Source organism: Plectropomus leopardus, chromosome 13, assembly GCF_026936395.1.
Source record: "Plectropomus leopardus strain MGB_pleo_1.0 chromosome 13, ASM2693639v1, whole genome shotgun sequence".
NCBI lineage: Eukaryota > Metazoa > Chordata > Actinopteri > Perciformes > Serranidae > Plectropomus > Plectropomus leopardus.
The window spans coordinates 21,356,662-21,383,479 of NC_142188.1; the positions used below are offsets into that span (position 1 = coordinate 21,356,662).

At 39.3% G+C, this 26,818-nt stretch overlaps 1 protein-coding gene across 16 annotated transcripts in view; it reads left to right on the forward strand.

The window, feature by feature from the left end:
- The window catches only part of LOC121954421 (neurexin-1a), a 283,026-nt gene that overhangs the window by 128,591 nt on the left and 127,617 nt on the right, over nucleotides 1-26,818 (forward strand). For 10 of the 16 annotated variants that reach the window (XM_088087000.1, XM_088087002.1, XM_088086999.1 and 7 more), the window contains 6 exons: nucleotides 7,372-7,494; nucleotides 8,236-8,617; nucleotides 10,449-10,639; nucleotides 11,744-11,917; nucleotides 13,200-13,226; nucleotides 15,948-16,067. In XM_088087000.1, the coding sequence (XP_087943126.1) occupies nucleotides 7,372-7,494; nucleotides 8,236-8,617; nucleotides 10,449-10,639; nucleotides 11,744-11,917; nucleotides 13,200-13,226; nucleotides 15,948-16,067 (1,017 nt within the window). The remainder of the gene's footprint in view (nucleotides 1-7,371; nucleotides 7,495-8,235; nucleotides 8,618-10,448; nucleotides 10,640-11,743; nucleotides 11,918-13,199; nucleotides 13,227-15,947; nucleotides 16,068-26,818) is intronic. The other 6 variants (XM_088087007.1, XM_088087010.1, XM_088087005.1 and 3 more) reach the window with 1 other exon arrangement.

Below are 26,818 nucleotides of genomic sequence, written 5' to 3' on the forward strand. Positions count from 1 at the left end.
GATGTGTTGTTACGTAGCCATGTTTACAATTTCTTCTTTGCAGCCATTTTATGGTCCTGACATTAATTATCAAAGCAATGGCAATGGGAATATCTGACTTGCACCTTGCATTGACATAGATGTTATATTTTATCATACCGTGTCCAAGAGCTACGTGTGCATAGGAAATGCTGGTTGTGTCGTGTGCCTCAGCTGGTCAGGAGAATGATGAGCAGTGGGAAGGAGATGGAGGGAGGCTTGAATAAATGACAAACCCAAATACGGCGGTCAGCTGTGATTGCGCACACTGAGTTGTTTCTAATTAACGATCCTTTTCAGTCATGAATTCAGGCTGATATAAAACGCATGCTTTGGAAGTGCAGGTATTTTAGACATGCATGATTTCCCTGTCTCCCCTTCGCAATTCTTTTTTTCCCCTACTTCAGTATTTCACGCCGGTTGTAAATTGATGAGGCCATTCAAGGCACAGAGGAAATACAGAGTGTGATTTTATTATTCTCATTAACCTGCCTCGCAGAGCAGAAAGAAAGGGATGAAGAGGGAGGAAGAGAGAATAGATCTTGTTGTGGGATTCATGGTGGATATCCGTGTGTTTGTGTATGTGTGTGTGTGTGTTTCAACAAAGAGGTTACATTGCAATATTTTGGGAGGTAAATATCCCTGACATTTATTATTCAGGAACAGTGATGAATTAATAATTACTCCTCTGGAGTCATAATACGTGAGCCTTCTTCCTGTTTAATGATTCTGAAGTGACAGACACACTCTCAGTATCAGTAAATACCAACTGAAATGAGACAGTTTAAGCTCTATAATAGAGTGCCAGTGTCACACACTGTATATAAGGACATCCTGTTCTCTCTGAGAACATGAGTGTCGGATCGCTTCATGTGTGTGAAGTGTTACAGTATTTGAAGGTCTTTGCCTGTTGAGAAGCGTAGACTTGCACAACAAACGCCTCCACACAGAATCACATGATGTGACCTCTAGACATGCTTCTGCAAGCCAGCCCTTCTTAACACCTTTCTAAATGCTAAATAGCGTTGTTCATGCATCTTGGATTGCATCCCTTGTTTGTGTATGCAAATAAAAAGCTCTAAGCTCTAATTCCCCCTTCTAATGCTTTAAAAGGTCATTCTTGGTTTATGAGGATAGTGTGAAGGCTTAATCTATGCATACATGGACTCCAGTGGTTGTTATACTAATACTTGCCATGCATTTGGCTGATTACTTTCTTTCTATATTTAGTTTATTTAATTTTTCTTTACAAATATTTTCCATTTAGCACTGTTTTGCTTGTGTAGGGCGAGGGGTGGGCGATGTAACGAATATACTCAAAGTATTTCTTTTTGTACCACATGGGTTGACTTTATTATTGTTATCGAATATAAGCTCACATCATTTTATTTCTCACAGACGTAATACATTACACTCACTCCTTCACCCATCCAGACCACTATATCAGAGTGATGTGTGAACAGACAAAGGATGTTTATGTATCTGTAGGGCTCCAGACTACTACTTTTTTTTTTTTCCATATTTGCAACCATGGAGCACCAGTGCAATTTATAAACACTATTAATGTGTGAACTGGAAGCCGTTAGTTTGTTTTCATCTGTGAATAAATCAGCACATTTAATGGCGTTGCGGTAACAGTTTAACTAAATTTTGTTCAAAAATAGTGTAAGCAGGTGAGGCGTGACTATTTTGTTACATTTTGCTACCATGGAATACCTCTGCAACAAATATTTGCAATATCTGAAGAGGGGAACTGTTCATTTGTGTCCAGCTCATAATGAATAAATCCCCATTTTTAAAGGCACTGCAGTAAGATTTAAACTTTCTGCTACCACAAGCTTCGAGTTCCGAGCAAAAACATCAACACTTCTGGCCAGAATATGACCTCGTGTTTCAAAATAAAGAAACCTGTGGTTTGCTTTGATTTATAATTTTTAATGACATTGCTTTATTTAATTTTATTGAATGGCAGTAGCTGCTTTATTTAACTTTATTGTAACTGTAGTTTATTTAAAAATGTTCTACTTTAGTAGTCTACAGTAGTTTAGAGATTTCAAAAAAAAGATAAAAGATATATATATTATTGCAATGTAGCAAAAATACTATGATATTCATCAGAAGCCATATTGCCCAGCTCTATTTAGAAGTGGTGGAAAACATACTGGTTGAAGTTAAAGAGCTCTGAATTTCACAAAATACACAGTCGTTTAAGATATTCAGTATGTGCAGTAGGTGCTTAAATACAACCAGCATCAAACACTGTAGTGTAAAACAGTGTGTTAATAGGCTGGAGGATTTCACAGAGGCTGTGGTAAGAATCCAAAAGGAAAACTTAGCATACAGCACTGGTCTGTATTTGCATTCAAGTGATTTCATGCTGACACTTATATTGGTCTTAATTCTTGCATTTTCATAGTGTAGACTGGATAGATATAAATAAATAAACTGTAGGTGATTGCCACACACAACTAAGCTATTTTGATTCAATTTAAATGTAATATCATGCCAAAGGGAAAGCTAATGTATAAGTAAAACAGAGAGGAAAAAAGTAGGAAACAGCAGGTCTTTCTTCAGTAGATGCAAACCTAATTGTGTCATAAGAGAATGTTTAATTGAAGTTCTTGGAAAGAACTGTGTTAAGCCAGTGCATTTCCACTTATGAAGAGTTAGCGTTTAATTCATTTTTTTTCTAGGTTATTATTTTTCTCTGTGTTATTTTCGTCCTCTTTTTTTCTGTGTTAATTAATGTGTCTTGTCAGGCGCTGCAGCTCCGGTCAGCTTGGTGGATGAAGAATTTCAGCACCGACTCAAAGAACACATCACTGTCAATTAGAGACCTAGGCTCCCTGGGGCTGCCCGGAGCTGTCTGAAGAAAACACTGCCACTTCGACTTAAACACTGTTAACAGGCACTGAGTGACAACAAACTAAAAATATGAACTAAAAATATCTTGTGACAGATTGGCTTTTTTTTTTTTGGCTGACATTCTTGTCTTCTATTATTCATTAACTTGAACTGCAGGATAATCACAATTTACAGTGCAGCCAGGATGTGGTGATGAGGGCAACTTTATGTGATTATTCTCTCCATGACCTTCCTCGGCAACATCTCAAGGCAGTTTTTCTCTCATAATTGATCTTTTCCGCGCATCAATCTTTTGTTTTTGACTTATTCAGCGTGAAAGAGCTGCGGGAGATTCTTTTACATGGATATTACACCTGTGTGCATGTTAGAAATGATAGATGAGAGGGTGATTCAAGGGGAAGATGCATAGGGGGTGAGATATGTATATACCTGCTGTCTTTTCGGCCCAAGACTTGCTTTTAATTGCTATGATTAATGAGAACTTAGAATGAAAATAGATTGCAAACGCTTATGAATTCAAATCGTTTTGTGCTACTTATTGCTTGTTGCACATCTCAGTGCTCTTTTATTATTTGACGACCACTGTTTCATGATTGCTTGCAATTCATTGCGATCTTCTCTCTACAACCCATTCAATAGATTTTCAGCGAATGGCTAAAATGCTGAAATCTTGCCAGTATATACATTCAAAGCTGTAATCAAAAAGTTGTCTGATTAAAGACATTAAACCCCTTCTAGGAATAGACAGTTCAGTTTGGTTATGCTATTAACAACTAGAGGAACCCTTTCAGCCTCTCACAGTCAAGTATTCCCCCAGCATTCATTATTATACAGCTTAATGGTGCTCATCTTTATGGTAGGAGAGGTAAAACACATTGTCTCAATTTTGGCAACAAATGAAGGAATGTGTTGAGCAGACTGTTAAGTAAGGGAACAATTATGGTGCGGATGAGTCAAGCTGAGGATAAAATGCTATCCCTCTTCATGACACAATAAAGCAATCTAGTAAGAGACTGTACAAAAATGATTGGGTCAAGGAGGGGACTGAACTCTTTTTACTTTTCAAAACATCCTCAGGATAAATCTTAATACCCTAATCAATATGATATTCATCTTTTTGATGGAACTATTCTCTATCTATAAAACCCTACAAGGCTGAAATAAGATGTAAATATACGATCAGCAAGGAAAAAAGGGTAGAAAATGCACATATCCATAAAAGGTTGAGAAAAGTGCTGGACCCACATAAAGTACAAGCTAAAACAGAGGACTAGGACTGAAGTCTGAAGAAGAGCTGTTAGCTCATAACATCACTTGTGACTCGCTCCATAAAAGCGGGGGCTAAAGTGTGCAGACCTTTCTCTGTTTTTGAATATAAGATCAGCACCGTATTCAGCAGAAAAAAATTACCCATAATTTACAGTAATCACACAGCCAATTACATCAAAGCCTTACTATGTTTCTGTATGTACATCAGTGTAAACATGAGAACCCAGTGAAGGGAAGGACAGTGAGGAAATTAAGGAGCAATTATGAGATGTCCTTCATAGTTGCACTAATTTATCTTTGATAAAGAGGCTAACATGTTGGCTCAGTGGTCCTTGTAACAAAACAGTAGCTGCTTAAATTAAGCTGGAAATAAATAAACATTGACGTCCTCCAAAGTTCAGCATGCTAAGGGACTTTTCTGTCAAGCCAACAAGTAATTAAAGGCACAGAGTATTTTAGCAATGAGTGCACATTGTTATAGGAACGGTTCACTTAAAAGAAAGCGTGTATCTACTCCTAACTTACCTAGCACCACGCAGCACCACTAGTGAACATGAGCCAAGGAAGACACTATTAACATCTTGCATGCATCTTGAGTATCCAGGTCATGATTTCTGGAAAAAGACATTGCTGTTTAGTTTTTCAAATGTATTTTTTTCTAACCTTTTGATCACCACAAGCAGAGTGCCATCTAGTACTATTATATTCGTGAGTAGGCAGACATCTCTACAGCACATATTTATAAAACTCAACAACTCACACCAGAAAAATTGAAATTGGTAAATACTATAGCACTACAGGTAAGAATATAATATAGGTAAAAATATACATTTTTGTTTTTGGGGATGAACTGTCCCTTTAACATGACTCCACCATGCAATTATTGCTAAAAAATACTTGATTAGTAGATTGATGGCAGTTAAATCGAGCCGTGTTCGAAACAACCTTTGAACATGTTCAATATCGATCAGTCTCGGTTTATAGAACAAATAAACATCAATGCAAATGGCCAGAAACAGCAGATTAGTATTGATCGTCATCATTCTTTGTTTTAACACTATTTAACCTTTGCTTGTTTAAACATTTTTACAAGCGCCTTTCAGTTAACAAGGCATTGATTGGACAAGCAGCTTGCCTAGCATCGTAGCTTACTTGGCATGTGCGCCAGCTGTGATGTCTGTGTTGACGGTAATCCAGCAGTAGTGGCCTGCTGCTTGGTCAGCGAGTCCCTCTTCCCTCCACCTGGGTGAGTCACAGTGTCAGGGCAGGCAGCACCAGTATCTGGCCCGTCATCCAGCCAGCCAGAGCTGATTGACTGGATAATCACATCTTCTCATGCTGCCTTGTGCCACACTTCTCCACTGTTCCCTTGGGCCTGAAGTCAATGAGGCAGGGAGAGATCACTGTAGATCCATCACTGCAGATAGATCACCATCAGTGAGGGCACTAGAGGGGGCTGGACGCGGCAGACAGTGGAATAAAAGACCTTAATGTCCGGCCAGCAGCTGGCAGTTTGGACCATAGACTGCACTACAGGCGTAAACCCAGGCTGTCCTGTAGTGAATGTTGTGCAGGAATGGGCTCCTTAATACGATTGACCTCTTTTCCCCTTTCCTTTCTTTCCTCCTTGGAGAGCAACAAGGACAGGATGATGGAAGGCAAAGATCAAGCATGCTTTCAAGTCCAACTCCATTCCATTATTTCATATCTCTCCTCCTTAATCCCTCGCCAGTCGTCTGGTTTCAATCCTGCCCCGGTGTTTAGTGCTTACAAAGCAGAACTGTGCCTCTGAGATTGAGTGTGTCCCAGTACTTTGGCACCCTCAGATTTGCATACACATTGCATTGGGGGCTTTGAAGATTGCAGAAAAGGAGGAAATAAATAGCCATAAATGGGTGCAGGGGAATGAAGATGGCACCCATCTGAAATGCCTTCCACAGTGGGCAAAGGTATGCAGAGCCTGGGGATTTTAATACCGTCACAGTGGCACGTCCTCATTGGCCTGTTTGGTTATGTGTGCCCAGCAGGGGAACATCAGAGCTACACGGCAATTCAAAGATGCTCTAAGACGGAGGCTGCATAAAAAAATAATGCTCTGCCCCAATTGGACCAATGTTGGAATATCTAAATGCAGAAGTGTCTTAGGAGAGATTTTTTTTTCTCTCTGCTCACGAGATCACAGAGATTTGGTGCAGTCACTCTGATTTATCTGTGATTCTAAATTTGATTATCTCTCCTTGAGGTTTTTGGCACTGTGATTCTGTGTGACATCTCCGTTACTGCCCGCGAGCAGTGACACACTTTATGCAATATTAAAATCCTGGTTTCAGGAGTCAGTGAAGGAATGATTCAGAGCATTACAAGTTAGTGGTCATTTGGTCTTATTAGTGGATTTAATAAGAGTGCACCACAGTTGATAATTTGTGCAGTTTCTACGGTGTTATTGGCAATACCTGCTGCCTGCTCCTCTTTCAAAACACCCGTTTATTTTCAAGGGTGGTGATAAAAATCACACTCTGTATTTCCTGTTTTTCTATCATTGGATTTGCAGGGGGACAAAAGCATGTCTGTTTTGCTTATAATGGGGTTCTTTTCACCACCAAGGACACTGCTTCCATTATGCAAGTATTTATTTCCATATCACTGTATCATGTCATGTGGTGGACATGGGAGAAATCAAATACTGGGTCACACCGTCGTAGGTAAACAAGATGGAGAGTGATGCTCCGTTGTTTAGTGCCATGCGCCGTCATAGGCTTTTAATAGTTATATGCTGCCCCCAAGTGGCATTACAGGAATGAGGAAAATCACAAGAAATGAGACCAGCTGTAATGAAAAGACTAATTATCTCTTGTTTCTTTAGACACTATACATTTACAACAAAACAGTGTGAATATTGTTGGTAATACTAATGTGACTTCCTGATTACTGCCTCCCCCCTCCTGGTTTGAGGGAAATAGCGTTCAGTGAGAATTGAGAAATTTGATGCCCTATCTAATGGTGCGATCACTACAGAAAATGCAAGTCAGAATGATGTGTTTTTATGGGCCATTAACTATGTTTACCTTCAATGTTTTCTGCCTCTGTCAAACTGCTTTACTCATCCACTCTGTCCTCCTTTCGATCTCTCCCCCTCTCTCTCCTTCTCTCAGCGTGTCTTTAATGTATGTGGTTTGTATGCATGCATGTGTCTTAACCATTGTTTGGACTGTCCTGCAGGCAAAGGTCCAGAGACTATTTTTGCGGGTCAGAATCTGAACGATAATGAGTGGCACACAGTGCGTGTGTTCAGGAGGGGCAAGAGTTTGAAACTGACCGTAGATGATCTGCTGCCCGTGGAAGGTACTTCTCATCTTCTGTTCGTCTGACAGAATCCCATTTTTCTTCTATAAACTTAATTATGTATCAAATTTTTGGGGGGGCTCACAAATTCTGGGTAAGACACTAGCTCTGTAGTGTATTACTCTTTACTATACTGTGCTGTTCCTACTCTGAAGAGAGCGTCATGCATGTCTTTTTCCTAAATGCATTATTAATGCTCTTCTAACAGAGTGATGTTAAATAAATGTGTAAAAATGGCTAAGAAATTAAATAAAAAGCCATAATGTGCTGAATTTTGCTATCATAGGGGGAAAAATACCATTTTAAGTTACTGTTTGTTTTACAACTGTTAAACAGACTTTCTGACCGGGCTTGTTTTCCTTGAGCAGTAGAAAATGTGAAAATAATTTTAGACATGCAGACTGTACAGTTCTGTTTTTAGCTTGTCTGTGAAGAACATTTTGCACCTCTGTTGTCTTTTCTAAAACCTGAAGTTTTCATGACTAATTCACAGTTTAAACAGAGCACTAAAACCTAACAAAAGACACTGCATTCTGCTTGTAAAGCTAAAATGATATCATTCTGGAGTGCCACTTTCATTTCTCCCCATTTTATTTTTTCTGGATTTCTTTAACATCATATGTTGTCACTGTTATTATTTGGAGGATCTGTAGTTGGCCCTTAAATTGCAAAGCATGGCCCCTTTAATTCTTGTATACCCCTCGTAACGTTCTCTCTCCCTCCTCCATCTGCTGATCAAAGGTCAAATGGCAGGTGACCACACCCAGCTGGAGTTCCATAACATTGAGACGGGCATTGTCACAGAGAAGCGCTTCATGTCCATGGTGCCGTCCAACTTTATCGGTCATCTCCAGAGCCTCTCCTTCAACGGCATGGCCTACATAGACCTCTGTAAAAACGGTGACATTGATTACTGTGAGCTCAATGCCATGATTGGCTTCAAGAACATCATTGCTGATCCAGTCACCTTCAAGTCACGCTCCAGCTATGTGACCCTCACTACTCTGCAGGCCTACTACTCCATGCACCTTTTCTTTCAGTTCAAAACCACCTCGTCCGATGGCCTCATCCTGTTTAACAGCGGGGATGGCAATGACTTCATCGTGGTGGAGCTGGTCAAAGGGTACGTAAAATGAATGTGTTTTCAGATGTTTACATTAGATGTAGTCACATTCGCTTGCTCCAGCTGGGTTTTCCTGCCTCCATGCCGTTGATTGCTGGAGGTGTTATATTTTCTGGCTGTCTTTCCGTCTGTTTGTCCTTCATTCACATTCTCATGAGTGTGATCTCTTGAGAAAGCCTTAAGAGAATTTCTTTAAATTTGGCATAAAAATACTGTTGAATTCAAAGATGAACTTAGCCTTTGGTGTTCATAGGTCAAAGTTCAAGGTCTCTGTGACTTGTCTGTCTCAATTTTGTGTGAATCTAATGTCTGAAGATCACCTCGAGGGAATTTTTTAAAAAATTGTCACAGACGTCTACTTGGACTGAAACGAAAACAGGTTAGAATTTGGTGGTTAAAGGTCAAAGTCACTGTGACCTCAAAAAACATGTTTTTGGCTGCAAGTCATGAATTCATACAGTAATTATGACAGCATTTCACATCAGTGTCTAATAGGATATAATGATGAAATGATGACATTTTATATCCAAAAGGTCGAAGGTCAATTTCACTGTGCCATCATAATGTAAAATTTAACTGCAACTTAACTGGTTTGCGGAGGCTTACAACAGCCAAGCAGTAATTCTAGTTTAGACCCTAAAGTAGCAAACCATGAGATATTTTGTTCTGTCTGAATTACATTTGACTACATTTTTGGAGCAGGAGTCATCGCTGTGGTGTTTTATGTAGCCCTGCTGTGAAATAACCTGTCAAACAAGAGAGTTTCCAGACCTCTGATATGCTTTTAGGGGAATTTGTACATGAAGTTTGGCGCGGGTGACTCTTTTTTTGGTTAGCTGCTCATGCTACAGTCACTTCACATCTCTTGTCTTTGCACACACATCACCTCATTTGCCAGGCAGACCTACCTGCTACCAGGTTTAAAGACCAGCAATGCTTAAAACTGTGTTGAATTCTTTTTTTTTATACATGTAATATACAATATATGTAAATATGAATGTAGCAAGATGTTTATTTATGTAAGAATCTCCATCTGAATGGATTATGATTTGAACAATGCAGCTCTTCATACTTCATGACATTTTTTGACAGCTTATGCCATTAACATGGGAATTCAAATTCTTTTCTTATCACCTCTATGCCAGAATATTTACTGAAAGAGCTGTCGGCTATTACTGTTCTTTTTAATCTTCATGAAGGCACAACAAATACCCAACATAAAAGGGAATCAACTACACAAGGGCGCATTTCTTATTGCTGAAATGCGGCTATGGAATGACCTTCTTTTAAGAAATGCCTGAAGTTAAGGTATTATTCAATGTGCTAAACATTAAAGTCATACATTTTAATTAAAACGGGCATGCAAATCATAAATAGCCTGTAGACCAAAGAATTTAAGACCAATTTGTTCAGCACCGCCCACAACCTTTTGTTAATGCTGCAACCTGCCAATTATTTTGCTTCTTCTCAGACAGCTGCACTTTGTGATACTCTCATATCTGCACATTTGAATGCAAAGGCACAGAGCAACAGCAATGAACATACACACACACACACACACACATACCTCAGTTTTCAGAGGTTTATCATGCTTTTCTAGTTTCTCTACTTTTCGGTTTTATTATTGGTGTTAAAATCTGATGCATTTTGTCTGTAAGGACTTGAAAACAAATTTGTGGGTCATGCGCTGTATAGAAACTGGACTGAAATAAATTTTTGCATAGTTTTGGATTTTGGAAACCTCTACAAAGCCTTTTTCACAATGCAACGCTTTGATGTCCTTCCATACTGTCCAGAATTGCTTCCACTCATGTTGTTTATTTGTTTCCAGTTACCTGCACTATGTGTCTGACATGGGAAACGGAGCCCACTTGATCAAAGGCAACTCTAACAAGCCCCTCAACGACAACCACTGGCACAATGTCATAATCTCCAGGGACACCAACAACCTCCACACTGTCAAGATTGATACCAAGATCACCACGCAAACAACCACAGGGGCCAAAAACCTGGACCTGAAGGGTACGTAGGCATATATATTAGATTCCATTAAATTGGGGCAGCAGTGGCCTTGAGGTTTGCAGAGGCGGGTTTGTCACTGAAAGGTTGCACCAACAGGACAAACCCTGCAGGGGTGGTGGGAAAAGCAATGTTTGGCTTTCACTCTTTACCAGCACTAAGGTGCCCTTGAGCAAAAATCTCAACACCCATCTGTTAAGTAGCCATCACTAAAGGTGTGCGTGCGGAGCAGGGAGTTCATAGGAAAGATCATAGTGCTCAGCAGAACAATATTTAATAGGTTGTTTGACAGAATAATCAGTTATGAAGATAAACACTTTTCTTACTGAAGGGCTATTGACATTTCTAGTGTATTAAATTGAAGAATGGTGTAATTATTGTTATTAAAAATTGTAAATGAAAGAGTAGAAAAACAGATGACACATTTCTAGCTTGGACTTGAATAAACAATACTGATATCAAATTGTACAATGAAATGCAAATTGACACAATTAGCAACATTATTTTGGCAAAGACTTACAATTAACCTGCATTCTTTTACTGGAATAAAATACTTTATGAAACAACTATCATCATTAATAAGAGATGACACAAAGTTTCTGGTTTTTAGACAGGAAAGTTTTTTGTGATCCAAGTTACTGTGCTGGCTAAAGTTTTTAAGCTAAGTTTATAATTTTAATTTAAAATGCTCAGAATTACTGGAGAGGGGGCCGACAAAATGTTGTTTGATAATTTTTGAAAGTTTTTTTTTCTTTCGTTAGTTTTCAAGAATTGAATATGTCTGAAAATACACATTAACATGAAACCAACATATGTTGTCTTTTTGACAAAAGACAAAAAAAGCCTGAAAAAAACATTTACTTGACTTCACGAGACTACAGCCTAAAGCCAATTTTGCCCTCTGCCTGAAAATCTGCTCATAATATATAATGCAGTTTTATATTAGATATGTGGTAGGGGGTTCCTGCTCTGTCTCTCTTTCAGCAAAGGGGTCCTTGGCCTCAAAAATGTTTCAGACCCAAGCTTTACTGTAACAAGCTTGATATGGTAAGCTTGGTACTGTGTTTTGTCTCCACTAGGTGTCAGTATTGCCATATCTCTTCACAGGTAACCTTTACATTGGTGGGGTGGCGAAGGAAATGTACAAGGAGCTGCCCAAATTGGTGCACGCCAAGGAAGGTTTTCAAGGTTGTCTCGCATCAGTGGATCTGAACGGGCGGCTCCCAGACTTGATGTCAGATGCTCTGGACTGTGTGGGACAGATAGAAAGAGGATGTGAAGGTGAGTAGTCCCTCAGACCATAAAAGAAAATTTTTCAGCAGTATGTTGCTTTCAAACTTTGTTGTTTTTTTTTTTTTAAATCCATGGAGTTTACCACACGCTCTACCCAAAGCTCAGGTTTATTTGTTTTATTAATAGATGCGTAAAAAGAGGAATGTTCAATTAAATATGTTTAAATTCTCTTAATTACTCTGGTTTTCGCTCAGCACCACAAACCCATCCTAAAGGGTCCTTACGACACCATGCAGTGCCCCATTGCTGCTCAGTTCTCTCATTCCCGCACTTGTCCGATAAGGACACATGCACACTGTGAAGCACACCCACACTGCCAACCTGTGGCACATAATTTAACATCTATAAAGTGTGTTAGTATTCTGTTAGAATGCATCAAGCTCTGACACTCCTCCACAGGCAATCATTTCTGTTTCACTTAGCCATAATCTGATTATTCTCTCTGCCATATTTGTACTGCCAGTGTTATTTCCCATTTTATCCCCATTCTGTTTTGCTCTATGCATGCTTGCTGGATCTGAGAGTTTGCCAGAAGCAATCCTTTTGAATTATGTATGAAGCCTTTGTTGCATGCATGAATATCATTTGCCCAGTCTAATGTGTGCACCACATTCAGAGACAATATTTGATTTATTTTTCAACTTCACTCACTTAGTTTAATTTCACAATTCATCCACTCTTTTTCTATTGAGTACGCAACTTCTGATCTTTTCATGTTTCCGACATAACAAATGTAATCGAATTCAGCGCCCTGTGCAGGGTCTGTCAAACTTGCAGGGCTTTTTTTTTTTCGTTTTGTGCCACACGCTATCACCGGTTGCTCTCAATGGAAAATGGCGTCCATGATAACACATTTATTGAATTGTACTAAAGGAGTCAGAAGGAAGCATATAGTTGCTGATAGTATTTGACATCAACAGGCATTAGATAAAATATGCAGCTTTCTTTTACTGGAAATTTACTTAATAAATGGACAAATCATATCTACGTCTCATAATAATGACCTAACAATTGCATTTCTTTTCTTCATTCTGCTGATGCCATTTTGAGAGAAGTTGCTCTAACAGTTTGGCTTAATCTGGCCTCCATTACACATTACAATTTTTTCCTCCTCTGGCTCTTTCTGAGGACAGACATTGGTCTCATTACTCGCTCTGTCTCTCCTGCTTTAACAGTCTGTGTTTCTGTTACTCCATCTTTGACGTCTTGATGCTTTACTAACAGCTGGTATACTTTGCCTTTTCCTTTCCTATTATTTTGCTGACAAAAGTTGCATTGATGAAAGCTGACTTGCAAGGTAGATAGCTTTGTCTGTTTGATACAGAGTCTGATGTCTCCCCCCACCCACCCCCTTGCATCAATTCCTCTGCCCCCCCTCACCTCTCCACAGTCTCTACCTCCACACTTTACACTCCCTGAACAAGATGGCTACGTAATTTGAATTCACCCACCTGCCATATGGAATGGGCTTCAGTCCCATAGGAATACAAGTATCATCTTGTATAAAAGTCTATGGGGCTTACGGGTACATTTGTACTCACATGCTGTTTTTTATTGGACATAACTTTGTTTTTGTCCACGGTTATGTTTTTTCTTTTCTTCATTTTTAACCGTACATAGAAGAGATACTCTTGCATGTCTTAAAATACTCTTTATAACAATGATGTCTCCCGCATGAATTCCCTACATAAAAAATTGAGGGTTTTAACTCAAACTTCAGTCATTTTCATGTATTACATGAAATGAATCATTGTTATATGTTTACCAATGCCATATTCCTGTTAAAGTTTTAGGCAATCTATAACCATTTTCTAAGTAGAAACTATTGAGCAGCAGGCTTCAGTTCTTTAAAAGAAAGTCATGCTGCAAAACAAATAGCGGCAGTGGCCAGTAATTAAAGTCAATTCAGATGCAATTTCATAAATTAATAGCACTGTAACTACATTAGTTACTGAGTTTGCAATTAACATAAATTTAAAATGATGCAATTGCATTACTCTCTAAGTCATGCTTTACATATTAATCAGATAACATTACAGAACATAACTTATCCTCTTAAAAAGTCTGAATGAAAAATATAATTCTGTATCTAAATCATTTGAAATTCTGATGCATGTTACTCACTAGACATAGTTATTAATATGCCATTACACATCTGTTGTTTACTTGACTCCCAAGTCTAGTTACATTAGGCTCCATGACATTTGACACATAAGGCACATTATAATATAAAGGATTTTATCAGAAGTGGAATCATGAGTCTGTCATGTAGTTAGAAGCAGTCTAAATCGTTCTGTCATGAATTTAACAGATTTTTTCTTTGTGTGTCCAAAAGGACATTTTAGTTTTTGCATTTTTCAGCCTTGAGTGGGCAACAGCTTAAACTATTAAGTGGTTACCATAGTTACTCTGAGGCTGAGCAGCATCTACTATGGCTACACTTCATAGTGCTTTCACAAGGATTCGGGCAGAAGGTGGATGGAAAACTTGATATCATTTTAGTGGCCCAGAGTAGGATGGTGAAATTAGGTGAGGCCAATAGAGAATACCAGCAATAGTAATGTTAGACTGCATTGCCTGTATTTCCAGTAAAAGAATTAAGTTAAACTTTTTCCCTCATCCACAGTGGAATTTCCAAGTGGATGTTCTGTAGTAAAATGTGGACAATATGGACAATAAGAAGCTGCATATTATAGCAACGTGCATTACTAGAATAAGTGCAGAAATATTTAACATTAAATAATTTTACTTATTTCACTCTTTGTAAACAATATAAGAAAAAATATAGTCACATGTTTAATTTGGCTACCCTGCCACTCCTTCTGACTGAAAGAAAACATATAAGGCCGAGACTGTCACACACAGTCTGTCAATTGTCAAATTCAAGAGCAAATAAATGCACAATAGAATACATACACACTTCATCACTATAATGACTAAACTATCAAAAAAGGTTTATGTGTTCCATGTGGGTTAATCGTGGCTTCAAAGTGGAGTGTTACATTCAAATATTCTGCCGGTGACTATTTTCTAATAATAATAAACAAATGAAAATTGCCTGAGTTGTAGAGTCAGTGGTACAAAACCCCCACAAAATCCATTACTAAAATATCCGACAGACTAAGAAATATAAAAATAACAACATTCATCTTTACTAACCTGTTCCACTTCACTACCATTTCTCCATTAACTGAACTAACTCAGCATTTCTGTCACACAGATTGTAGAGTCTGTACAGCTGTATTCTTATTTAGCTCAGACTAACAGAAAGACTGAGTGACTGATGCGCTGATAAAATGATGGAAATAATAGATGCAGAAGCACGATGTTTAAACACTTTGACTTTAAAAGCACCATTGCACTGCTTTTTAAAAGCTCATAAATAGCTTGAGTCCCTACTGCTTATGAACTGAGTATTATTGTCCACTGACCCCATTCACAGCTGGTAAATAGCATGCGTTCTTTGACTGCACTAACCGTCTGCACAGGTGGTCAGGGACGCCTGGCAGTTGGAAGAAGAAAAGGTGAACTGGATTACAGTGTGTGCTGTAGACATATTTTTGTCAGTGGTATAACAATAATGAAACTACGTCACATCTAGACATTGTTTAAACACACTTATGTACAAAAACCAGATGTGTCATTTCATTTAACATCTGAAATTCAGGACTCACTAATGACTGTTTAATCCAGGCATTGAAGTCATGTTTTTGTACATGTGAGAGGTTTTTGGTGTGTTTGCTAACTGAATACACTTGAGGGTTTGGGCAGGTAGTTGGCTACGGTCTTGAAATTAAAAGCAGTTTTTATGTAAAGAATACACAATATGGCCAAATACACATTTCTAGTATTTGCATAGCATATGTATGTTTGTTCTGTGCGTGCTTCCATTTTGCAGAAGCCTGTTGTCTGTATGTTCTGCGTGACATTTAATTTCACTGCAGACTCAATCTGCAGACTGTGCTGCTGGTTATTATGAAAGTCTGCTCACCGAGTTGCTATTTGTCTCCATATTCAGGCCCCAGCACTACATGCCAGGAGGACTCGTGTGCCAACCAGGGTGTGTGCCTTCAGCAGTGGGAGGGCTTCAGCTGTGACTGCAGCATGACGACATTTGGGGGGCCGCTGTGCAATGATGGTAGGATTCCTCTTCATGGTTCATAAGTCTCATTTTAAATGTGACCATCACTGTATTCTCTGTGTCCTTCCTATAACAGTAATTGATGATTCTTTTCATTTAATTCAAGTCCAAACAGATCACACGTAATAACACGCTGCATACACATCTCTGAGCTTTAGATGCATAATTCATTCCATCTGTTAAACTAATTAAACTTGTCCAGGAAAATCTTGGTGTCAGACCTTCAAAGGTGGGTGTTATCATTAACAGCAGGGTCATTCTTATCCTATGCTCTCACACAGTGTTTGCGTTCCAGCTCATTATTGTTTCCTGTCTGTGCACTATATTTGTGTTCTCACGATGCACGACATTTGCCAGAAATATGACACATTTGCTTTGTAAACTTTCCAATTGAACTAAGTAGGGGCCCAAATGGTGCTGTGTGCTGTGTCTTGGTCAATTAGAATGAGTCTTGACACAACTTGTTTTTCAATAGTTCTGCTTTGAATAAATATTGTCTTCACTGAGGGTTTTGGAAGCTGTTGGGACTCTCCAGGGCAGAAACGTTCACATATGTGACATCTGGCTGGCAGTTCAGTGAAAGCTCATTAAAGTTTGAGAGATGCACCACTAGAGGGAGCAACGGACATTGTGTTCTGCTAAATATAACATCAGCAAGTCATTTAAGCAAACAAAATGAATGACATCAAGCCAGAAATGTGCTTATTATTTATTTGATGTTAACCATAATGCATGCTCTTTAGTTTTGCGTCGGCCGATGCGAATTAAAACCTCATACACACTGTAAATATTACGCTGTCTTTGAGCCGCATGGTGCAGTTTAAAAGTTCTGTGATATTAATCTCCCTTAAAGACAGTTAAATAGGGGTTTTGTTTAAGGGACTCAGAGCTCATTAATGTTTAGTTTTTGAGAGAACTAGGGTAATGTCTGTTCCTCCTTTAGAAAATGGGCTACTTCCCTATGCAAAACATGCACAAGGGGATTTCGTTTGGTCATTATTTTCTTCTGCAGCAGTTCACACAGTAAGGGGTGAATGGGCAAAGTGCTAAACTGCATTAAGGAGGAAAGAACAGAGTGGGCACTCTGGAGATGACACAAAAGCAAAGGAGAGAGAGCACCATAAATGTTAATGCATTCTGTGTCACTTCTACCAGCTTGATAAGACCCCATCTTTTGTTATCAGCGGAAAGTGTTAATAGATTCCCGTGCAGCCTCACATGCTGGACATATCTGCTGCCCATGATAACACTAAAAGGATTCCTCTGTCCGTGAGATGTGAGCTTGAGTGTGGCTCGTCCTGATCCTAGCCCTCCTCTGCCCGTTTTACTCTCCCTTTTATTCCTCAGTCCGTGTTTGGATCAACAGAGGAGTAGGGCTGTGCTGGAGGTGTTGAGGGATATTTTTGATGGCGAACTCCTCGTGAACCTGCCTTGTACGTTAGAGGGAGAAGAAATGCAGTTTGGAACTTCTTTTTTTTTTTTTAATCTTTCTTCCTGTCATACATATTCATTCAGAGCAGGCCCATACAGCTCATTTACAGCACAGGGAGAGAGTGGCTCACAGGACATGTACGCATATATTATATCTGAGCAAAAGTGCTCTACCTGCCGAGTCTAGTTACTGTAGCTAGTCTCATTATTCCTACTGACCTGACAAAACAAAAGGACGGATCAATGTGAAGGCCCAAGGGATCGAATATGTAACCACAAAAAACAAAAAAACATACTTTCCAAGAAATCTTTTTCACTACGCATAGACTAGTCCTCAGAATAGTGATGCAAGGCATCCTCAGTCTGCCAAGGAAATTCTATGAGGAGGAAAAATGAAGCTGGAGATGGTGGGGTTTTATCTGTGTTGATGGATTGTCATGGGGATAGAGGAGAAGGGGGAGCGGCAAAGGAACGAGAGAAGCGTCTCTGAGGAAAATATCACTTTTTACCAGCTATATTTGCATAAGCTGAAATGCAGGCAATTTACAACAGAGCAATGGGTCTCCGAGAAAGCAACTTACATGGGGAGCTCACTGCATTTCCACATATTTCTCTAGAGGGTAGTCTGCCTTCTGACAAGGAGAAAAACTCCATTTCTCAGCCTCTGGCCCCATAACGTTCACAGTCAGGATGCATTGTACAGCCATCAGTCACAAATCATAAGGGAACCAATATTATGTCTGATAGTACAATACCATCTCATCGTTCATCTCATGTAAATTCAAAATGTAAATTTATTTTATTTATAAAACTGTGTATCAATTGTCGTGTGCAGTTGTGCAGTAAGTTTACTGTCAACATCAGTTTACTGTGGTGCACACAATCTGAACACAAAAACAGGACGAAAAAAACAGTTTGCGACAGTAAATTGCAATTAAAATAATGTAATAATTTCTTAACAGTGTAGATTATTATGTGATGAAAATAGGCTAGGAAGGCGTGCATTTTTTTCATACCTGTGTATATGGTAATTGATGGCATTTGTGTAAAAAAACAACCCTGCAAATGCTACTGGCGATGTTAGTCATCATTGTCTACCCTACAATTCTGTTTCTAAAATGCAATTAATAGACTTCATGATTATGAGCTAAGCTGATAATTGTTTGACTAAAGAATATTTTTTAATATTTTTGGCATTCTGAAACTACTTCTTTTGCCTCTGTTTGTCGCTGTACAGAGAGAAATGAGCTGGCTTAGCATCATTTTTAAAACAAGCTAATTAAAACGAAAAGTGTTCCCATAAATCACTGCATTTCATGTTATGGCCAAACACACATGGCTTTTTAGTGGTTTTATCCTATGGGGATGCAGAGGAACACAGTATATGAGAGAACGAGACATCAACAACGTTTTTCTCATTTGCACATCTTACATTCACATATCAAAGGAGAATCTTTAGTCAGAGAGAGAATGACATTGTGCATGTTGTTGCCAGTCAATAATGTGACTTTTTTTCTGAGGGTATCTTCATAGCTCTTCTATTTTTTGTTTTTCAGTGCATACTTTTGCTTTTTACAAATATTTCTCTTGCCTCAACAGTAAACAATAAGCATGGCATGTACTGTATGTCTTACATGTATCCACATACGCTCTGTGAGAGGTTTCATTTCTTTGGATCAATCCACCATTTCTTGGCTGTGCTGTGAATGTCTCATAATAAAAGTATTTCAACTTCTCAGAGAAGCGCTACACCTTTCAGCTCAGAATGATTGGCGGGATGATGACATAGATACAAAAACAATCTTCAGATCTTTTCTTCATCATCTCTCAAACACTTCATCCCAGTGATGTGCCAGTACTTTTTTTTTGAATGAACTGTGGACACAGTGTCTTAGAGTTGTATTTTTAGAACCAATTATCCCCACTGGATACCTACAGTCAGTGAAACTAGGGGAGATAAAAAAAAAGAAATACAAGCCACAGCAGCCAAGATGAATCTTTCTCAGATCATCATGCACGTGAGATGAACTATGATGGTCGTGAGTGGTGTTAAGCATGCATTTGGTCTCATCTCTACAAGCTGCTTTTGATGCCAACAGGAATAAAATGGCATGTGGAACACATTTCTGTTAGTGACCCAGAAAGGAGACGCAGACTGTATCCGTGTGTGATGAAGTCATCAGTACTGTTGTGTGCAAGCACAAAATGATGCTGGTAACCAGCCAACAGCGAGACATTACCAGTATCTTCTTCTCAGCTTAGAGTATGAGTTGATAATGCCATGTTGCATTTTGTCTTCTCTGTAATGTCCACTGGGCTGTAAAAATAGTGTTCTAGTTTTCATTCAGAAGCTGGCTTGGCATGTGAGTGTGTGTTTGTGGGACTTAAACTCCAGTCTAGACATCCTGAGGGAGTTTGCCTGCAGTGGTCAAGCATCTCAGTGTAATGTACAGAGACAAACAGAATGGTGTTTGCTGTTGAGCTAAAGTGGGTCGAGGAGAGGCTACAGCGAGGGGTATGCCTGGCCTTCACGCAATTTTGGTCTCGCCTGATTGCTCCTCCATACAGTCTTATAGCCAGAGCTATTAGTGCCATGTCAATATTGTATCAACAATGGAGGTTGTGTGGGTCTCGTCTCCATTGTCTCTGCCCAAGGGGCAAGGATGAGCCCCTCTCATATGATTCTAATGTGTCTGAGTCAATGCTCGTTCTGGTGCCTTTGTAGCTTTTAGAATAGACTGTCTCGGCCCCAGGCTCGGTATCCACTGTGTGATCTGCATTAGACATGGGTCTGATTTTTCTTAAGCATATACAGAAGAAAGTTAAAGGACCCTATTTTTGCAATGTGATGTTCTTCATGTAGACTAAAGACAGCTACTGTGTATCACAGAGTATCCAACACTGATACATTTCTTGCATCAGTCCGCAAAAGTAAGAATTCACATAAATATTTTAAAAAGGCTTAGAAACTCAGAATATCAGAAATCTAAGAAAGTTCAGAAAATCAAGAAAACCAGCGCACCGAGTGGTGGATTTCACTGACAATTATCATATTGGAAATAGCAATGCGTCGCGTTCAATTTTGCTAGGATTCTGCGATGTCCAAGTTTTGTAGACAAATTATTCAAGCATAGCACTGAGAATTTGCATGTACAATAATTTGCCCCAGTTTAGCCTCTTGCAAAACTTCAGGCATCTTCCTCAAATTTTCTTTTCATATAAAATAGGGCACTTGTGTTTCAGTACAGTCGTGACGATCCTCCAGATTTAACATGCAGATAAGCACACACACACAAGTGCATACACACAGGCTGAAAGTACAGCAGACAGTTTTGTCTCAGTCTTCTGTGGTGGCATGCAAGGATTAGACCACTTAGTTTGGTTTGGATCAATATAAGGGGACACTCAGTTCGGTAGTGAGGCCAAGAGGATATACGGCACTGGAGTAAACAGCCTGCTGTCACATGGAAGTAATGTTCTCTTTGGCCTGGATGTGGCCCCCTTTTAACGCAGCTCAGCGAAACAAATCTATGGGTCTGAAAATATTTGGGCTTCAGTGTGTATTGAGAGCTTGGCCTAGTATTGAACAGCCATTGTGCCCCAAGATATGAGAGAAGCAGTCTTAAGTGCTTCTGTGTGTTCACTTCAGTAACCATTCCCCCAAATGTGCACAGACGCTTACACGAATCACAGCACATCCAATGTAAAGTTTAACTGATCTGTTGTGAGGCAGCTGAGGGCTTTTCAAATGTACAATAAAATGACTATTTCATGTTATCAATGGAGATTTTTTTTTTTCTAAAACGCTACATCACCCTTGAAATATTGAATTTTATGCCTCCATGCTGGTGACAGTCATGGCCGAAGGCATTATGTTTCCAGGCTGTCCGTCCATCCCATTCTAGTGAATGTGATATCTCGTGAGTTCCTTGAGGGAATTTCACCAAATATGGCACAAATGTCCACTTGGATTCAAAAAGAAACTAACTAGATTTTGGTGGTCAAAGGTCAAGGTAACTGTGACCTTACTTCTGTCCTATTTTCATGTATGCAATATCTCAGGCACACAGAGGAAATGTCATTAAAGGTCTACTTGTCCACATCAAGGATGAACTGAATAGAATCTGGTGGTCATGAGTCAAGGTCACAGTGACCTCAGAAAACTTTTTTTTTTTTTAATATAACCCAAGAGTTCATACGCTGACAAATTTCATGTAAATGTTTAATCGGATAAAATGACGTGATTTTATTTTGTATCCATTATGGAAAATGATATTGCACCTTTCTACCTTTCCCAGAAAGCTTTAGAATTTGCCTCGCATTAGCCCATTCACACACATTCATACAACAGTGGTGGTTGCCGGAGATTGAAATGCTAATGTTGTGATTAAAAAAATAAGAAATTAAAAAATAAATACACATTACCTCTTATTAGATTCCATACAATACTTATTCGATTTTAATACAAGTCGTTGCCACATCTAGAATGTAAGTCTTGACAGACAAGGATGTAAGCTGCAATTTGATTGGTAAGCACACATAACCATGAGGCAGTAATTCTAGTTTAACTACAAACAAAAAACAAACAAACAAAAAAAAAGAAAATGCATGATTAAGTAATTGGCACCTAGTTTTAGTGTACAAATGCAACCTAAAGCCCAGCCAATACAATAAAAAAGTAATTTTGGATATAGTATGATCATATTTATGACCCTAAAGTCTGGTGTTAGTACAGTGATAGTGTCTGGTGATATGATACTTACTGCCAACAAATCCATGAAAAGCCCACAGTCAAGTGACTTAATCAGACTAAAAATGTCTGAGTCTCCACAGCTTGAAATACAGTATGTAACTCTATGTTATATAGATTAATTGTTCGTTGTTGTTGCCTAATTAGCTATTACAAACAGTGAGCCATACTGTGGCACTCGGTGACTTGTTCCTTTATTCCCATGAGCATGGTAACTGTATTTATTTTAGAGTCAGTGTGTATTAATCGGCCTCTGAAAATAGTCTCCAACAAATGTCTATACAGTATACGTCAATGTGTGAAGCTGTACAGTATAGGAGGGTGTGAATCTGCACTTATTTTCAGATTTATTCCATTATAGCCACTGTTTGAGATGGATACTGAGATAGACTGTTTCTCAAGATTTTATCATCCCTGGGTTATCGAATGAGGCTTCATCATTATGTCCTCTTGTTGTTCCACTTTTACTTTCACTTATTCTCCATCTCCAACTCAATATAAGTAGCCTCTGTCTGGCCTAATTATTTTTCAATAATTTCCTCATACTGATTGAGTGTCTGAATTTAAATGGGTTTCTGTGCCAGGAAGCAGTGGCCATATGTGGATAAAGGCTGTTGGCATGGAAACCAGGTCTCCTCTCCTCCCACCATGGATGCTGTAACATGTCTGTAACTTTGTCCAAACTGCGCTGTCGCTGCAGGAAGTGGAGTTGAATCTCTAACATGGTTGAGCTGGCTTGATAGAAAACTGAATTCTCATTAATCTGACTCACATACATACACATGACTTGGTTGTTCACTTGACTGATGGTAAAACATAGAATGCAGCTGTGAGGAGGCATGACACTTGCTTATTATGTGATGTAGCTTCATGCTGACACAGTGGCATTAGTGTGCAGGAACAGCAGTGTCTGACATATGCTGGATTGCTTCATAAGGCCATGCTGCTGTTCATATGGTGTGACAGAGCTCTGATGTGCCCTCAACAATGCAGGCTTAGTTGGGGAGAGCACTGCCTGTGCTTTTGTCTATTACATAAGTTTTTGAACATTATTTTTGTGTCAGTGAACAGTATGTGCTCAGATCAGAGTTGAGCATTAGCATTACGTACATTTAGTTGTCTTTATTGTTATCTCTGCTGTAGTCAGAATCTCATCCAGAACTCATTGCAGTTCAGTGGCGAGAACCTCATCTTTGAGGAGGTTTTTATTAATTGGTAGCCCGGAGCGGCATGTTGACAGGTAATAAGACGCTGTTGTTTCTCCACAACACAATACTAATTAAAGTGTTGACTAGAAGACAGAGTATCTGCTAAACTACCCTGCTGGGTAATACACTGACACTGAGAATATTCCCCGTTCTGGTATACTCAGGCTATTGAACATGACACCTGGGAGAACTGTGCCGAGAATCTAAAATATCCTTTAAAAAAAAAGCAAAACAAAACAAAAAAACAAGATTGCTTGCTTGTATTCAACTATTTGAAAACTTTTTGATTACTTCTGTTGAAATTCTGTGAGTAATTTAGCAGTCAGAAGTCATTTAATTGAGGAGAAAATCTGATTTTCAGTTCAGTGAATTGCAAATTCTGCTTCTGACGGACACTGTAATCAAAACTAGCAACAAGAAAAAAAAAACATTTTCCAAGTAAAGGGAACATAAGCAGTGGTTTGTTCTGTAATTAGAAACAAATTATAGACATTTCTATCATTCATTGTCTCTGAGTACAGAACTATAAATATATGTTACCCGTCTTTGACAGGCTGAAGGTCAGACTTAACATTACAATAACAGCATGTGCAGAAGCAGACAAAGAGGCCAAAGAATACGTTCACCATGACAGCTATAATTATGTGACCCACCTGCTTGGAGAGATCATTTCTTTAGTTCCAGGTGAGCCAAAGAACTTTACTGGCTGTCTATCATTATTGGCTTAATGACAAACCTATTATGTCCTCAGTGACCTGTGGAGCCAGAATTTGGTGAGTTGGAGAGCTCCAACTGTGACCACAGATCTAGAGTTAGTCAAACAGGACTCTGCTGCAGCTATGCCCACTGTGACATTGACATATTGACAACATGCCACAAGATGAGTCTGATGAATGGAATTAATTGTGCAATTCAATTTTGATGAACATGGTCTACCCCTCTTTTACCTAATCAGAGGTAAAAGAAAAAAAAACAGCTAAAATGTGATACTCCATGTATTAGAATTGCACATGCTTCACTGCTGTTTAGCATGAGCATTTTGTACAATGGTACTGCAGCAGGCTTCTTTTCCATTTCAAAGAAACCACTGTGTTGGCTCTGCAGGGGTCCTGTTGGCTTACTACAGTGCAGCACAAGAAGTTGTGACTCTACGTTTTTAAGCAGTGCAATGTAACTTCATCTGGCAGCATAAAGTGTTGGCCAATACAATGCGTGCGGGTAAACACACCAAAGAAAATACCTCATACCACCATCACTAAATCCTTCAAATGAAACAAGAAAATCCCTCTAGAATGACACAGATTTTCTGATCTGCCGCTTCTATCAGAAGGAAGCATATAATTTGTTTGTGTCCAGTGCTTGGTTATGATTTAGTGAGGTTTAGGCAAAAAAACAGCTTGGTTAGGCGTGGAAAAAAGATAATGGTTTGAGTTAAAATAAGTGCTTTGTTAAGGTCTGGGAGACATAGTTTGGGTTAAGGTTAGGGGAGCTTCATCGTCATGGTTACAGTACTAACCACTTGGTTAAGATTAAGACACAATTACAGTTTTGCTTAAAATCTTCAGCCAACTCTGTAGAAGACTTTACTTCATAATGCCTATAGCTCATTTTCAATGGAGGCTGTTGCCAGAATCTTCTGTCCGAGGCTTTCCTTTCCTTTCCTTTCACGTAAGCCAGCTCCGCTTGAAGTCAGTCTAGAGGTTCATGTTCCCAGTGTCTTTTGGCTGGCCTCTGTTTCTTGTGCTTTTGGGGTTTTGATATAAGGGCCTGCATAGTGATGCTGGCATTAGGTTTCCAGAGGGTGTGGCCAATCTGTCCTCATTTTCCTCTCTTAATCTCCTTTTCCACATGATGTTGGCCCATTCTCTGCCAGAGATTGTTGTTGATAATCATATCTGGCCAGTAGATACTCAAGATCCACCCCAGGCAGCTGTTGATGAATGTTTATACTGTCATTGTTGTCTTGGTTGTGCTCAACACTCCTGATCCATGGAGCACTATAGACTTAATGTCGGGGCTGAAGAGTTTGAGCTTTGTCCGCTGGCTCATTTCTTTTGCAGCTGCAGTGTTCTCCAGTCAGTAGGAAATAGGAAAAGAAAATTAATGAACTTTTCAGAGTTATGCAATTTTGCCTCGAGGAAGCCCAAGGATAAGCACCATAGCATGGTGTCTTGGCCCCTGATGTTGCCTTGTATTACATTTCCTTAACTTGTATAAAGCGACACACCCTTTTTTACACCAGAATATCTAATTGCATTGTTTTGTAGTAATACTACTTCTGGTGTGAAAGCCCCTCCAAGTTTCAATTAACTATTGAGACCCAGAGAAGCCATCTGACATGCTTGATGGATAAACTCCTACCCCTTAACATGTTTTATTGTAAGAAATAACTTATGATGTGATACATTGTTGGACATGCACTATGCCAGCAGTATAGCCACAGGAGCATCTAAATAAACTTGTAAAATACTGTCACACAGCAAATGAAAGAGCCTTTGTTTCAAGAGGGGCCTGTCAGCCTGTCTCCATAGCAAACAAACTACTGTTTAGTATGTCTAACCATAGCTGTGTGCGCCAAGTAATATTAACAATATGCACAAAGGGCTTAGACAACACAAGCTCTCCTCTGTTTCTCCATAATGTGGAGGTCAATAGAACTTACTCATCTGAACTGTCCTTGAACTCACATAGCTTTTCTAAATGTTTAAGCATAAAGGAGAGATTTCTATGTGGCACGACTCAAATCCTCTCTTATCTGCACACAGCGAGGGTGGAGAGCACACACTGATCACTGACTTTCTCAGCCAAAGTCCGTCACAGCCAAAGAGCTGTCCTGACTGAGTGATTTAGAGAGGAAACCTGCTTAATGGGCTTGAAATATTTTAGACAGGATTTTTGATGTTGGGCGCAGCCACCTCAGTAGCAACCTGGAGAATGGATCCAGTACTAGTAGTGTTTCTAATGTAATGTATGCAGACAGCTGTGGTCACGCTGCCTCACTTATTCTGTATGTGATACACTTTTCACAAATGTATGTTGCTTGCTGTGTTTAAGGCTGCTGGCCCCTGGATTTCATTGCATGCATTTGACATTACAGTATCAGATTCGAAAATGCGAGTGTCTGGTCTTCACAACCTCTCTTGGCTTTAGTCAGTTCAAGTCAAGTCAGTTTTATTTATAAAGCCCATTATCACAAATCAATGTTTGCCTCAGAGGGGCTTTACAGCAGATGACATCCCTCTGACCTTAGACCCTCACATGCACTAAGGACCCCCCCCCCCCAAAAAAAAAAAACCCTGTAATGGGGGTGGGGGGTGGGGGGGTAGAAATCTCAGGAAAAGCGACTGAGGAGGGATCCC